Genomic DNA, 16485 nt, shown 5'->3' with positions numbered 1-16485 from the left:
TTGGAGTACTGTTATAGTTCTGGTCTCCACATTACAAAAAGAATATAGAGATACTGGAGAAGGTGCAAAAATGATTCACAAAGATGGCACCAGAACTGAGAGGAGTGCATATTGAGAATTTGGATGTGGAGGTTAGTATACAAGGTACAGCAGTCTTGTGGTTATGGTACTTGTCTAGTAACCCAGTGGTTGTAAGTTCAAATCCTATGGTAGCAAATTGTGAAATTAAACTTAATAAATCTGGTAAGTTATATGTTAAAATAGTTTTTACAACTGTTCTTGTAAAAAAAAATTAACTAGTTCACTACTGTTCTTCACCTGCCACTCTTATTTGGTCTGACCTAAAGTTGACTCCACCCCCACATTATGTGGCTGATTCATTGTGCCCTCTGGGTAACTAGAGATGGGAAATAAATGATGCTTTTCCAGCATCACCTAAAGTAGAAAAAAATTAACAATAAAAATGCTGAAATTTGTTCATCATACTAAAATAGTATCATGTGGCAATAGATAGTGCAAATAGAATGCTAGGTTATATTGCTAAATCCGTTAAGTTCAACTCGCTGGAAGCCACATTGAAACTGAACGGTGCCTTAACCAAGCTGTACCTGTAGTACTGCAAACAACAAAGTTAATTCATAGGACTGGATTTTGTGGTCAACAGTGAAGCAATGGTGCTTGCCACTGAGCTCAAAGAAAGCTGCCCACAAAAATCTAGTAATCTCTGTGGTGCAGACTTCCCCTTTCCTGATGGCAGTTTAAATCTGGGGATCTCCAGGCATTCAGCAGCAGTGATGTCAGTAAGAAGGGTATGCAGCCAATCATATTGAAGCATTCTCACAGACCGCAAAACCAAAATTTAAAAGTACTGAATCACTTTGATTTTAATTTAAATTTGCAAGTAGTGAAATAAATGATTATGATTGGATTAAGATAGTTCATATATAAATATTTTAGGTTCTATGAAAAAAATATTATTTTAAAAATATGTGGATGTCTTTATCATAGAAAGAAAAAAATAGTAACAGGAGTAGGCCATTCGGCCCTTCATGCCTGCTCCGCCATTCAATACGATAATGGCTGATCGTCCAAACTCAGTACCCTGTTTCTGCTTTCTCCCCGTATCCCTTGATCCCTTAAGCCTTAAGAACTATATCTAACTCTTTCTTGAATATATTTAATGACTTGGCCTCAACTGCTTTCTGTGGTAGAGAATTCCACAGGTTCACCACTCTCTGGGTGAAGAAATCCCTCCTCATCTCCTTCCTAAATGGCTTACCCCTTATCCTTAGACTGTGGTGCCTGGTCCTGGACTCCCCCGCCATCGGGAACATCCTTTCTGCATCTAGTCTGTCCAGTCCTGTTAGAATTTTGTAGGTTTCTATGAGATCCCCTCTCATTCTTCTAAACTCTAGCGAATATAAGCCTAATCAACCCAATCTCTCTTCATACGTCAATCCTGCCATCCCAGGAATCAGTCTGGTGAACCTTTGCTGCACTCCCTCCGTAGCAAGAACATCCTTCCTCAGATAAGGAGACCAGAACTGCATACAGTACTCCAGATGTGGTCTCACCAAGGCCTTGTATAATTGCAGCAAGACATCCTTGCTCCAGTACTCGAATCCTCTCGCCGTGAAGGCCAACATACCATTTGCCTTCTTAACTGCCTGCTGCACCTGCATGCTTACTTTCAGCGATTGGTGCACAAGGACACCCAGGTCTCATTACATCTCCCCCTTTCCCAATCTATTGCCATTCGGATAATAATCTGCCTTTCTGTTTTTGCTACCAAAGTGGATAACCTCACATTTATCCACATTATACTGCATCTGCCATGTATTTGTCCACTCACTCAACTTGTCCAAATCACACTGGAGCTTCTCTGCATCCTCCTCACAGCTCACACTCCCACCCAGCTTTGTGTCATCTGCAAACTTGGATATGTTACATTTAATTCCCTCATCAAGATCATTAATATATATTGTGAATAACTGGGGTTCTAGCACTGATCCCTGTGGTACCCCACTAGTCACTGCCTGCCATTCAGAAAAAGACCCGTTTATTCATACTCTTTGTTTCCTGTCTGCCAACCAGTTCTCTATCCAAGTCAGTACCTAACCCCCAATTCCATGTGCTTTAATTTTGCATGCTAATCTCTTATGTGGGACCATATAGAAAGCCTTCTGAAAGTCCAAATACACCACATCCACTGGTTCTCCCTTTATCTATTCTACTAGTTACATCCTCCAAAAAATTCCGGTAGATTTGTCAAGCATGATTTGCCTTTCGTAAATCCATGTTGACTTTGTCCGATCCTGTCATTGTTTTCCAAGTGTTCTGCTGTTACATCTTTTATAATGCACTCTAGCATTTTCCCCACTACTGATGTCAGGCTAAGCGGTCTATAATTCCTTGTTTTCTCTCTACCTCCTTTTTTAAATAGTGGGGTTACATTAGCTACCCTCCAATCCATTGGAACTATTCCAGAGTCTGTAGAATTTTGAAAAATGACCAGCTATGCATCTACTATTTCCATGGCCACTTCCTTTAGTACTCTGAGATGTAGATTATCAAGCCCTGGGGATTTATCGGCCTTCAAACCCATCAATTTCCCAAACACCATTTCCCTACTAATACTGATTTCATACAGTTCCTCCTTCTCGCTAAACCCTATGTTCTCCAAAATTTCTGGGAGGTAATTTGTGTCCTCCTTTGTGAAGACAGAACCAAAGGATGTATTTAATTGGTCTGCCATTTCTTTGTTCCCCATTATAAATTCTCCTGTTTCTGACTGTAAGGGACCCACGTTTGCCTTCACTAATCTTTTTCTCTTCACATATCTATAGAAGCTTTTACAGTCAATTTTTATGTTCTCTGCAAGCTTGCTCCCATATTCTATTTTCTCCTTCTTAATGAACCTCTTTGTCTTCCTTTGATGAATTCTAAACTGCTCCCAATCCTCAGGTTTGCTGCTTGTTCTGGCCATTTTATAGTTCTCCTCCTTGGATCTAATACTATCCCTAATTTCTTTTGTAAGCCACGGTTGAGCCACCCTTCCTGTTTCATTTTTGTGCCAGGCAGGAATGAACAATTGTTGTAATTCATCCATGTGCTCTTTATATGCTCGCCATTGCGTATCCACTGTCAACCCTTTAAGTAACGTTCCCCAATCTAACATAGCCAACTCGCACCTCATACCTTCTTAGTTTCCTTTATTAAGATTCAGGACCCTAGTCTTGGAATCAACTCTCTCACTATCCATCTTAATGAAGAATTCTATCATGCTGTTCCCCAAGGGACCCCGCATAGCAAGACTGTTAACTAATCCTTTCTCATTACACAACACCCAGTCTAGGATGGCCTGTTCTATAGTTGATTCCTCAACGTATTGGTCCAAAACAAATCACGTACGCACTCTAGGAATTTCTCGTCTACAGTATTATTGCTAATTTGGTTTGCCTAATCTGTATGTAGATTAAACTCACCCATAATTACAGTTTCACCCTTATTGCATGCATCTTTAATTTCCTGTTTAATGCCATCCTCTACATCACCACTGCTGTTTGGGGTCTATATACAACCTCCACCAATGTTTTCTGCCTCTTGGTGTTTCTTAGCTCCACCCATATAGATTCCACATCAGGATTGGTGAGCTAATATCCTTCCTCACTATTGTATTGATTTCCTCTTTTATTAACAATGCTACTCCACCTCCTTTTCCCTTTTTGCCTGTCCTTCCTAAATATTGAATACCCTTGGATGATCAGTTCCCATCCTTGGTCACCCTGCAGCCATGTATCCGTAATCCCAACTATATCATATCGTATCATAATGGAGAAATTTGACATTCCACAAATATAAAATTAGCTTGTCAAAGTGTTTAGCAGTAGTTATGAATTTTGCATGCCACTAAAAGCCCAGTTACACTTCATTCAACAAGGTGTAACTTTTTAATATGTTTTTACAGTGATATTAACAGTGTAAAAGTGGAAGTTTTCATCAGTGGCCTGGATTTTGCAGTAGTAATGACAGTGAACCTGTCAGTTTCACCATCATTACTCAACTGAAACTAACAACAACTTCAGGATTTCATACATGCGCAGAATAACATGGAAATCCAGTAGTTGCTGTCAGATTCCATACTCTTCCAGAGGGTACGGTGTTGAGGTTCCCCCCTTACCTCCACCCACCCCCACCCCCCACCCCGCCCAAGTGTGCAATTCCTAAGCAATGAATGCCAAAGGAAAGAGGTCTAGGAACACTTGATAAGGTGGGGCTTTTCAACCTCAGAAATAGGTATCTAAATTGGCCTTAAATTGTACCCTAAACTTACTCAGTCAGCTGAGCTAGCTAACTCTGCTGAGATGCTACAGTTGGCTTAAACACCTCAGAAGGCAGGGAACAATATTCCTGGTGATTCTTGCTAGAATTATGTAGGCATGCACATCAGCTGAAAACAAAATTGGGCTTTGGTATAATGCCCTGCTCAGTCAAGTAGCATGCCAACAGTCTCTATCAAGACTCACACATGAAATAAAGAACGACCCTTGGAAATGGCACAAGAGGGGGAACACTGTTCATTGTAACCATGCCCCAACAAGGAGTCAACATCTTCATAAAGGAGAATATTGGTGAAAGTAAATGACCATATTAGTAAAATATTTACATGGAAACTGCTTATAATTGTGTGTACCTGAATCATGAGAGTAAAACAAGTTCATTCTAGTACAAATATAGTTTATTGGATGAAGTGGGACTAATGGCCCAAATTATCTCTCATACATGCACACTTTCTATGTTCTTTTGTGGGAACACGGATAAATATATTTACCTATTACTTCAAATAAATTAGCTAAAAATTAGCAGAATGGAAAGATAAAATTGGGATACTGAAATTAATCTATTAATTACTACAGCATCTATAAGAGCTCAACTACATCAGAAATATAAATTAATGAAGTATACAAAACACCCTTTTGCTTCTCGCCAAGTGTATTTCAGCATTTCAGTATGTTTGCAGTGATGTGCGGAGGGCTGAAATTTCTCAAGTCCCACTCAGTCATTAGGAACACAGTGAGGCAGGATTTACCAGTACTCAGCATCACTGTTGACCCAATCCAAAATTCTGGGAATAGAGTTAGTAACATAAAAGAGGCAGGGATCTGATACAATTAAATGGAATATTTGGGTGGCTCCTTATCACTATACTGGGGGGAGAGTTCACCATTTCAGCTCAAGAGTTATAGTGGTTTTTGTGGAGCCAGTTAAGAAAGTGGCATTATGCTCCCACTCCTAAGTTAGCATGGCTGCACAGGCATACTTTCACTGGCTTAAAGAAAGACAGAATACTTGGGATTTCTAGACAATATCATCCCATCAGTTCAACCTCTTTGAGTGATGCCAGGATGAAGGTTTGGTTGATATAAAAAGTGCCCACCTGTCTCCACGAAGAAATGGCCAAAGTTGAAAGAGTAATGTGTGGATCTGTCGGAACCAGGTACCACCCCAAATTTCAGCCCAGCTTATTTCTTTGTTCTGCTCTGCCAGGCCCAAGATGAGCTTCCAACCACATATCTGCACCATCACTATGATGGCAATTTCCACGGAAGTAACATTGGCAATTTCTGCCCCACCTCAATTCAACTACTGAAACCTTCACCATGCCTCTAGATTTGACTATGCCAATGTTATCCTGGAACACCTCCCATGAATTCTACCCTCCATAAACCTGAGAACATCCAAAACTCTGCTGCCCAGGTCTTAACTCACAACAAGTCCTTTTCATCCATCACCCTGTTCCCGCTGACCTACATTGGCTCCCAGTTAAGCACCACCTCAGTTTTAAAATTCTCATTCTTGTTTTCAAATCGCTCCCTATCTCAGTAATCTCCTCCAACCCCGTAACAATCTGCATTCCTCTAATTCTGGCCTCTTGAGCATCCCTGATTTCAATTGCTGTAGCATTGATGGCATGCCTTCAGTGCCTGGGCCCTGAGCTCTGGAATTAAATCCCTAAGCCTCTTTTCCTCTCTTTCCTTCTTTAAAAGTTCCTTAAAACCGAACTCTTTGACCAAACCTTTAGTCATCTACCCTAGTATCTCCTTATGTGGCTCAATGTCATATTTCACTTTATAATGCTCCTGTGACATTTTATTATGTTAAAGGTGCTAAATAGATGCAAGTTGTTATTGCTGTTGTTGTATTTGACAATTCAGATTTACAAATTCAAGAAAAATGCCACAAACATTCAGGTTCTGCATATCAGAGTAGATTTTCATGTTCACCAGCTGGCCAGTAAACCAGTGGGATTGAAGGCACACTCTACAAACCTCCAGATTTTCATTCCACTGAAATCAGTGGAATTAAATTTTTGGGCAAGTTCTATAAAAGGTGAGAGATTCACCCTATCGGATTTCTGTTCAACTGGTGATGAGGATAATCAACCATGATTCTGGAAATTAAGCAATATTCATCGAAATTTCATATTTATTAATACAGCTGTACTGACTGAATGCAAACAATAAAGCAAGAGAGCTACTGAACAAAAACATAAAGTAACAGCAGATTTTTTTTAGTTAGCTTGAGGTTCCCTATTTAAGAATGGAACCAACACAATAATCATTAGTAAGTCTTTTGTTGAATATTTCTTTTACCAACGTTTCAATAGCTGTTTTTAAATGTAACAAATGTTAGTGAATGAAACACAACTAGTCCAGGTGCAATGAAAATGGAAAATGTTGGGCATACATAACAGGTCAGTCAGCATCTAAAAGAAACGAATAGGTAATGTTTTGTGTAATCTTTCATCAGAACTGGTAAAATTCAAATTGCTGAAGGATATCACCCAAGCGGTACCACCCATGTAGGGCAGCACAGTGGCACAGTGGTTAGCACCGCAGCCTCACAGCTCCAGGTACACGGGTTCGATTCTGTGCGGAGTTTGCAAGTTCTCCCTGTGACCACATGGGTTTTCGTCGGATGCTCCGGTTTCCTCCCACAGCCAAAGACTTGCAGGTGATAGGTAAATTGGCAGTTGTAAATTGCCCCTAGTGTAGGTAGGTGGTGGGGAATATGGGTACAAATGGGGAGTTAGTACAAATGGGTGGTTGTTGGTCGGCACAGACTCGGTGGGCCGAAGGGCCTGTTTCAGTGCTGTCTCTCTAAATAAAATAAAGCCATTAAACTTGACTAATCTTCTCTGTATGCTCTGCATTTCGAGCACCTTGCATGTTTATAAAAATCTATTATTCCTTACTTTGTTTTGAACAACCAGCTACAAATTTTTACTTACTCCAGCAAAATACTTGCATTGAGGTCCTGCCACATCTTGTTAAATAGACAGAACTGTAAGAGTGCCAAATCTACAAAATATATTAGTGCAGATGAAACTCAGGGTCTACCACATTAGTATAGATGATGCGATTCCAATTTAGGAATCACAGCATTAGTATAAATACTGTAAGTTTATCCCAATACATGTAAGAGAATTGGTTGTTTAGGATTTACAATATTGCTATAAATAATTGCTCCAATTAAGGCTTTGCCACATTAGTGTAGAGACTATTACATTTAAAGTCTTAGACAGTTGAAATTGCATGAACCCAGGACCTATATTGCCATAGGTGGGGCGTTTCTAGTTGTTGTCCTACCATAATGATTTATTGCAGCCAGAGCTACTTTGGATTCAGGGCACACTGCACACTTCAACACAGTAACATGTTTTCAGAATTCAACAGCTGTCATGGGTATCAATAAGGTTGCCAAGACCTACCATTTTCTCTTGATACAAAGATATTTTCAAAATTAAAGGACTACTTCATACTACAGTCTGAAAAGAAACATTAATTGTTAGGGGAACTAAAGAATTGTATTTGTATTGTACATTAACTAAATCAATTATGGGTCAAAAGATTGAGAAGCTAGAGTAATATTCATTACACAAAACTGGACTCCAAACTGTGCCACATTTATCAGCGTTGACCTAGGAAAATATAATAGAAGATGATACGTTGATTGTGTGTTTGCTGCTGTACTTCAACCAGTCCCATCTTGTGGTGAAATGGAATGAAAAATGACAGTGCTGTAATATGGCTCAGGTGTCTTAGCAGCATCAGCCATTCATTCTCACCACAGTGACTCAGGTTTAAATTGCTGCTTACCCACACAAAGTGAGGTTAACTGCTGCAGCCAGTAAAGTCACACTGGAATTTGTTTTTTTTCACAGCAGACAGAAAACATTTTACATGGTAATTAAAACTAAGAAAATGAATTATGAATGAATCATTCAACTGCATAAAGTTATTGACAGCCAAAATGGCTTAGGGCTCACAATCCCAGCAGTTTTGCCAGGATTGTGCCCTCTGCTCCGCTCCAGCACTGACTGCACCAAAGTATTTCGGCGTCAGGGAGATGGCACCTAACTATCATGGGGCTGATGGGCACCACTACAGGCACATCTCAGGCTACTAGGAAGTCCAGCTTCAGGCTGTTCTGACTGGAAGATGCTGTCGCCCGTCCTCACAAAAATGAACCTGTGATAAATTTGCCTTATATTGTGAAAATTTAATTCTATGTATTGAACTCAGACTCCACCCTAAATAATACTGCCTGTCTCTATATGTTGCAGTGGTGCTGGGAATGGTTTGGGTCAGCTTACTCACTGCCAATGGTCAGGAGAAATCAGATTTCTCATACTGCTGTTACAAGTGAGACCCGCAAGGAAAGAAGTGTTTTAAGTAATATTGTGATAAAAGGCCATTTTATTTATTTCAGTTATATATGCACAACATATATGTGTTAATATTTACAGAGAATTTTTTGATGGTTATATTATAGGGGGTAGAATGTCCCCACGATGCAGATAGGAAGCTCTACTCCTTAATAATGCAGGTCAGCTCTTTTTCTTTTCAACACCCAATCATGACTAAAACTTTTATGCTTTCTCGAATTCAGTTAATATGGTGAAATAGAGGGTAGAAATTAATGTTGCCAATCATCTCATGAAAGCCAAATATTCTTGCACCAATTTATACTCTTTGCTATTTTAACAGTAGGGTTGTTTACTCCAATAACGTAGTGGCAGAGGAATTTGGTGCACAAAGACTGGGGGTAATTTTGACTTTGACAGTGTAAAAGCGGCAATATTGATTCAGCCACCCATTGTGTATCTCTCCATTTACTCCAGTGAAAACTAGGGGAAATGTATAGAGGCAGTTGATCAGATAACGGCCATTGTATCAACCAAAATCATTAGATAATATCACCAATGGTATTTTCTACTCTAAGAATGGTTAAACCTAATTAGACCAGACTTTATTATTGTGTAACTGATTCCAAGATATGGGAGATTGCTTGTTAGCAGATATCTGAGGAATTTATCAAATGCTGCTGATAAATTTTCAGAAATCTGCACACCAGGAAACCCAGAAAGAATGAGAATTTGTAGACCTGGTGGTTAAATTTCACACAAAAAATGATAAGGCAATTCAAACTATAAAAAATAATTTTGATTGTGTGTATGCCTGTGTCATCTATTCAAAAATGATGATTACTGCTTTATCTTTAGTTTGAGTATGAGTAGGATTCAATACACAATTTATTTGTATTGTCCTGATAAAGAAAACTACGGCTTTAATCTTTGTATTTTTTTCCAGTTGTTATTTGGCTATCTAACTTGCGCAATCCAGTCAATATTAAGTGAACAATTGTATTTACTAATGTAAGTCTTCATTTTATGAGCTTTACAGTGATGATAAAAATCAATAGAAATGTTTTCCATCTACATACACAAGCTTCAGCTGACATTTTTCTTTAATACTTTTTAGAACTATATTACCAGCCAATAGTGCTACCACATGTGCATGCTTTGGCATTAACATGTTTCTAAGATCAAATTTTATTTGCAAGGTGTAAGTCACTGAATAGCACTGAAATATGAACATTGATTACAATTAATTATCATGGAAAATGAAAATATAATTAGATATACTTAATTATAAAGTTCTTTCTCTTTTGGGCCTCCTTATCTCGAGAGACAATGGATACGCGCCTGGAGGTGGTCAGTGGTTTGTGAAGCAGCGCCTGGAGTGGCTATAAAGGCCAATTCTGGAGTAACAGGCTCTTCCACAGGTGCTGCAGAGAAATTTGTTTGTTGGGGCTGTTGCACAGTTGGCTCTCCCCTTGCGCCTCTGTCTTTTTTCCTGCCAACTACTAAGTCTCTTCGACTCGCCACATTTTAGCCCTGTCTTTATGGCTGCCCGCCAGCTCTGGCGAATGCTGGCAACTGACTCCCACGACTTGTGATCAATGTCACACGATTTCATGTCGCGTTTGCAGACGTCTTTATAACGGAGACATGGACGGCCGGTGGGTCTGATACCAGTGGCGAGCTCGCTGTACAATGTGTCTTTGGGGATCCTGCCATCTTCCATGCGGCTCACATGGCCAAGCCATCTCAAGCGCCGCTGACTCAGTAGTGTGTATAAGCTGGGGATGTTGGCCGCTTCAAGGACTTCTGTGTTGGAGATATAGTCCTGCCACCTGATGCCAAGTATTCTCCGAAGGCAGCGAAGATGGAATGAATTGAGACGTCGCTCTTGGCTGGCATACGTTGTCCAGGCCTCGCTGCCGTAGAGCAAGGTACTGAGGACACAGGCCTGATACACTCGGACTTTTGTGTTCCGTGTCAGTGCGCCATTTTCCCACACTCTCTTGGCCAGTCTGAACATAGCAGTGGAAGCCTTACCCATGCGCTTGTTGATTTCTGCATCTAGAGACAGGTTACTGGTGATAGTTGAGCCTAGGTAGGTGAACTCTTGAACCACTTCCAGAGCGTGGTCGCCAATATTGATGGATGGAGCATTTCTGACATCCTGCCCCATGATGTTCGTTTTCTTGAGGCTGATGGTTAGGCCAAATTCATTGCAGGCAGACGCAAACCTGTCGATGAGACTCTGCAGGCATTCTTCAGTGTGAGATGTTAAAGCAGCATCGTCAGCAAAGAGGAGTTCTCTGATGAGGACTTTCCGTACTTTGGACTTCGCTCTTAGACGGGCAAGGTTGAACAACCTGCCCCCTGATCTTGTGTGGAGGAAAATTCCTTCTTCAGAGGATTTGAACGCATGTGAAAGCAGCAGGGAGAAGAAAATCCCAAAAAGTGTGGGTGCGAGAACACAGCCCTGTTTCACACCACTCAGGATAGGAAAGGGCTCTGATGAGGAGCCACCATGTTGAACTGTGCCTTTCATATTGTCATGGAATGAGGTGATGATACTTAGTAGCTTTGGTGGACATCCGATCTTTTCTAGTAGTCTGAAGAGACCACGTCTGCTGACGAGGTCAAAGGCTTTGGTGAGATCAATGAAAGCAATGTAGAGGGGCATCTGCTGTTCACGGCATTTCTCCTGTATCTGACGAAGGGAGAACAGCATGTCAATAGTCGATCTCTCTGCACGAAAGCCACACTGTGCCTCAGGGTAGACGCGCTCGGCCAGCTTCTGGAGCCTGTTCAGAGCGACTCGAGCAAAGACTTTCCCCACTATGCTGAGCAGGGAGATTCCACGGTAGTTGTTGCAGTCACCGCGGTCACCTTTGTTTTTATAGAGGGTGATGATGTTGGCATCGCGCATGTCCTGGGGTACTGCTCCCTCGTCCCAGCACAGGCATAGCAGTTCATGTAGTGCTGAGAGTATAGCAGGCTTGGCACTCTTGATTATTTCAGGGGTAATGCTGTCCTTCCCAGGGGCTTTTCCGCTGGCTAGGGAATCAATGGCATCACTGAGTTCCGATTTGGTTGGCTGTATGTCCAGCTCATCCATGACTGTCTCAAGCTCAATGAAATCAATTTTAATTGTTATTTTTAAAACAGAACCAATGTTATGTTAGATCCAGTTTTCAGTTTTAATGCCCCTCCCAATTTTGTTGGCTTATATCTCCTGTCGAGTTTCCCTTGTGCTATATTTTCATTCTCTGCCAAAATAAACAGACAGGTGACCTACTCCCAAATTCTGTCAATACCGCGCTACATCCAGTTAATAGAACTTTTTTTTTTGTTCATTCATGGGATGTTGGCGTCACTGGCTATGCCAGCATTTATTGCCCATCCCTAATTGCCCTTGAGAAGGTGGTGGTGAGCTGCCTTCTTGAACCGCTGCAGTCCATGTGAGGTAGGTACACCCACAGTGCTGTTAGGAAGGGAGTTCCAGGATTTTGACCCAGCAACAGTGAAGGAACGACGATATAGTTCCGAGTCAGGATGGTGTGTGACTTGGAGGGAAACTTGCAGGTGGTGGTGTTCCCCATGCATCTGCTGCTCTTGTCCTTCGAGGTGGTAGAGGTCGCAGGTTTGGAAGGTGCTGTCTAAGGAGCGTTGGTGCGTTGCTGCCGTGCATCTTGTAGATGGTACACACTGCTGCCATTGTGTGTCGGTGGTGGAGGGAGTGAATGTTTGTGGATGGTGTGCCAATCAAGTGGGCTGCTTTGTTCTGGATGGTGTCAAGCTTCTTGAGTGTTGTTGGAGCTGCACCCATCCAGGCAAGTGAAGAGTATTCCATCACACTCCTGACTTGTGTCTTGTAGATGGTGGACAGGCTTTGGGGAGTCAGGAGGTGAGTTACTCGCCGCAGGATTCCTAGCTTCTGACCTGCTCTTTTAGCCACGGTATTTATATGGCTACTCCAGTTCAGTTTCCGGTCAATGGAAGCCTCTAGGATATTGATAGTGGGGGATTCAGCGATGGTAATGCCATTGAATGTCAAGGGGAGATGGTTAGATTCTCTCTTGTTGGAGATGGTCATTGCCTGGCACTTGTGTGGCGCAAATGTTACTTACTACTTATCAGCCCAAGCCTGGATATTGTCCAGGTCTTGCTGCATTTCTACACAGACTGCTTCAGTATTTCAGGAGTTGTGAATGGTGCTGAACATGACTCATTCTTTGATTTTCTCTTCCTCTTTTTGAAGAAGTACATAAAATATATATATTACAAGAATATGGAATGTGATTTTTTTTTTGTTTAAAGTGCATCAAACTATAGATTATCTACACGTTATCCTGTCATAAAAATCTAATTAATCATCCTCGGAAAAGTTATGCAGAGCTCCTCCCTGATTACTGGGTGTAATCAAATAATGCGTGACAATGTCTATCAGACTGGTGGTCTGAAGTGCATTTGTTTCAATGCGAGAAGTATAACAGGTAAGGCAGATGAACTTAGAGCTTGGACTAGTACTTAGAAATATGATGTTATTGCTATTACAGAGACTTGGTTGAGGGAAGGGCAGGATTGGCAGCTAAATGTTCCAGGCTTTAGAAGCTTCAGGCGGGATAGAGGGGGATGTAAAAGGGGTGAGGGAGTTGCATTACTGGTTAAGGAGAATATCACAGCTGTACTGCGGGAGGACACCTCAGAGGGGACATGCAGCGAGGCAATATGGGTGGAGCTCAGGAATAGGAAGGGTGCAGTCACGATGTTGGGGGTTTTCTACAGGCCTCCCAACAGCCAGCGGGAGGTAGAGGAGCAGATATGTAGACAGATTTTGGAAAGATGTAAAGGTAACAGGGTTGTGGTGGTGGGTGATTTTAACTTCCCTAATATTGACTGGGACTCACTTAGTGCTAGGGGCTTGGATGGGGCAGAATTTGTGAGGAGCATCCTGGAGGGCTTCTTGAAACAGTATGTAGATAGTCCAACTAGGGATGGGGCCATTCTGGACCTGGTATTGGGGAATGAGCCCGGCCAGGTGGTCGAAGTTTCAGTGGGGGAGCATTTCGGGAGCAGTGACCATAATTCCATAAGTTTTAAGGTACTTGTGGATAAGGATAAGAGTAGTCCTCGGGTGAAGGTGCTAAACTGGGGGAAGGCTAATTATAACAATATTAGGCAGGAACTGAAGAATTGAGATTGGGGGCAGCTGTTTGAGGGTAAATCAACATCTGACATGTGGGAGTCTTTCAAACGTCAGCTGATTAGAATCCAGGACCAGCATGTTCCTGTGAGGAAGAAAGACAAGTTTGGCAAGTTTCGGGAAGCTTGGATAACACGGGATATTGTGAGCCTAGTCAAAAAGAAAAAGGAAGCATTTGTAAGGGCTGGAAGGCTAGGAACAGATGAAGCACTTGAGGAATATAAAGACAGTAGGAAGGAACTTAAGCAAGGAGTTAGGAAGGCTAAAAGGGGTCATGAAAAGCCACTGGCAAACAGGATTAAGGAAAATCCCAAGGCTTTTTATACATATATAAAGAGCAACAGGGTAACCAGGGAAAGGGTTGGCCCACTCAAGAACAGAGATGGGAATCTATGCGTGGAGCCAGAGGAAATGGGTGAGGTGCTAAATGAGTACTTTGCATCAGTATTCACCAAGGAAGGACTTGGTGGATGATGAGCCTAGGGAAGGGAGTGCAAATAGTCTCAGTCATCTCATTATCAAAAAGGAGGAGGTGTTGGGTGTCTTGCAAAGCATTAAGGTAGATAAGTCCCCAGGGCCTGATGGGATGGTATATTTGGTTATATTCACTGGGAATTTCTTCGTGGGGGTTTCCTGATCTGTTGCTCTAACTTCAGGAAAAGAGTGGCTGAACTTTCGCTTAAGACAACCAATTGGCAGAACTTCAGAGGAAATTCTCGATCATTGAGTGCAGCAGAATCTCAATTATGCAAATAGGAAGATAATAATATGTCAGTTGTTTGTTTCAATAACCCAGTCATATGTAGGACTCTGATTTATTTTTATGATTCAGTAATCATTAATAAAATATGTTGTTGGTGACATCCTTCCATCTACAAAAGATGATGGACATACAGCAAACAATCCATTTAGGTGGAGTTTCTTCTCTTGATGCGCCTTTGCTGATGGCTGTGAAGGCCGATCCTCGAGAGGCAGGTTCTGCCACAAGTGTTGCACGTGAAGCTGCCAAGTGACGCTGTGAGTTGTTGTTTTTGTCACTGGCACCTGTTGACAAGCTGCTGTAGCCACTGGTTGTCGTGGTAGTGCACACCAGTCCACAGTATGTGTTGCCATTTCCCTCTTTGCCAGTTAGTGACTCCCAGGAGCGATAATCGACATTTAGGGCCTTCATGTCATGCTTGCAAGCATCCTTGAAGATGAGCGCCTGTGCACTCCACTGGTTGTCTGGGCCTGGCTACCTCACCATACAGAAGGTCCTTGGATATGCGACCGTCTTCCATCCTGTGGACGTGTCCGATCCACTGAAGCCGTATCTGTTTGAGTAGTGCAAACGTACTTGGGAGCTCTGCCTTTGAGAGGACTGCTGCATTTGTGATTTCGTCCTGCCAGGATATACCCATAATGTGCCACAGATAGCGAAGATAGAAATTATTGAGCTTCTTTTCCGGGGAGCTGTAAGTTGCCCATGTTTCACAGCCATACAGCAAGGTGCTGAGAATTTAAACCATCAGCTTGGTCCTAAGGGTCAGCTTCCTGTTATTCCATGCACATTTCGCGAGTCGGCCAAAGGTGTTAACTGCTTTCTCTATGCGTGTATCAAACTCTGCATCAAGGGACAGATTGTCTGTCATCGTAGATTCAAGGTCGCAGAATTTGCTAACCACTTGCTGTGGAGTGTTATTTAGTGTGACCAGGAGCAGAGGTGCAACACCTTGTCCCATGACCGTGGTTTTCATGGCGCTTATAAGAGAGCAAGTTACAGGCATGTTTCCACGTGAGCGACTAGCGCAGCATCATCTGCGTAGAGGAGTTCTCTGATCAGGACATGATGTGTTTTTGTCTTCGCTTTCAATCTTGATAGATTGTACAGCTTGCCGTCAGATCGAGTGTGCAAGTAAATTCCTTCCATGCCTGCAGGGAAGGCAAAGGTCAGGAGCATGGAGAAGAAGATGCCAAACTGAGGGCGGGCTAGGACAGAACCCTGTTTCACTCCATTCTTCACTCTGAAGCTGTCAGAAGTGGAGCCATCCAGCTATACAGTGCAGTGCATGTTGTCATGGAAGGAGCGAATGAGACTGAGGAGCTATGGTGGACAGCCAATTTTTCCCAAAATCTTGTAGAGCCCTGCTCTGCTGACGATGTTGAATGCCTTAGTGAGATCTACAAAAGTAAGGTAAAGGGGTATACTCTGTTCCCTGCACTTCTGTTGTAACTGGTGTATGGAGAAGATCATGTCCACAGTAGATCTGCCGGCATGGAAACTGCACTGTGCTTCTGGGTACATTGAGTCTGCAAGTAAGTGGCATCTTTTAAGTATGATCCTTGCAAGGGCCTTCCCCGTGATGCTAAGGAGTGAGATGCAGTTGCAGTCTCCCCTTTCATTTTTGTTTTTGTATAGTATGATGATTTTGGCATCATTCATCTCCTTTGGAACAGAGCCTACTTTCCAGCAGAGAAGGAGAAGGTCATAAAGGTGTGGCAACACATAGGACTTTCCGTGCTTGAGCAGTTCGGCTGGGAATCTGGCCTTGCGGGTGTCCTTCTGTTCGCTAGGTGGTCTATGGCCTTCTCGAGCTCCAGT

At 42.3% G+C, this 16485-nt stretch overlaps 1 protein-coding gene across 5 annotated transcripts in view; it reads left to right on the top strand.

Moving 5' to 3' along the window:
• Window positions 1-16485, top strand: part of pcdh7b (protocadherin 7b) — a 501318-nt gene that overhangs the window by 362698 nt on the left and 122135 nt on the right. Inside the window, exon 3 of one of the 5 annotated variants that reach the window (XM_068037066.1) lies at window positions 8836-8889. The exons of the other annotated variants lie outside the window; for them this stretch is intronic. Within the exon in view, the coding sequence (XP_067893167.1) occupies window positions 8836-8864 (29 nt within the window). The 3' untranslated portion in view covers window positions 8865-8889. The remainder of the gene's footprint in view (window positions 1-8835; window positions 8890-16485) is intronic. 5 annotated transcript variants of the gene reach the window in all.

The sequence above is a fragment of the Heterodontus francisci genome, chromosome 1 (assembly GCF_036365525.1).
Source record: "Heterodontus francisci isolate sHetFra1 chromosome 1, sHetFra1.hap1, whole genome shotgun sequence".
NCBI lineage: Eukaryota > Metazoa > Chordata > Chondrichthyes > Heterodontiformes > Heterodontidae > Heterodontus > Heterodontus francisci.
Note: the sequence above shows the minus strand (reverse complement) of the source record. Positions and strands in the feature narration are given on the sequence as shown.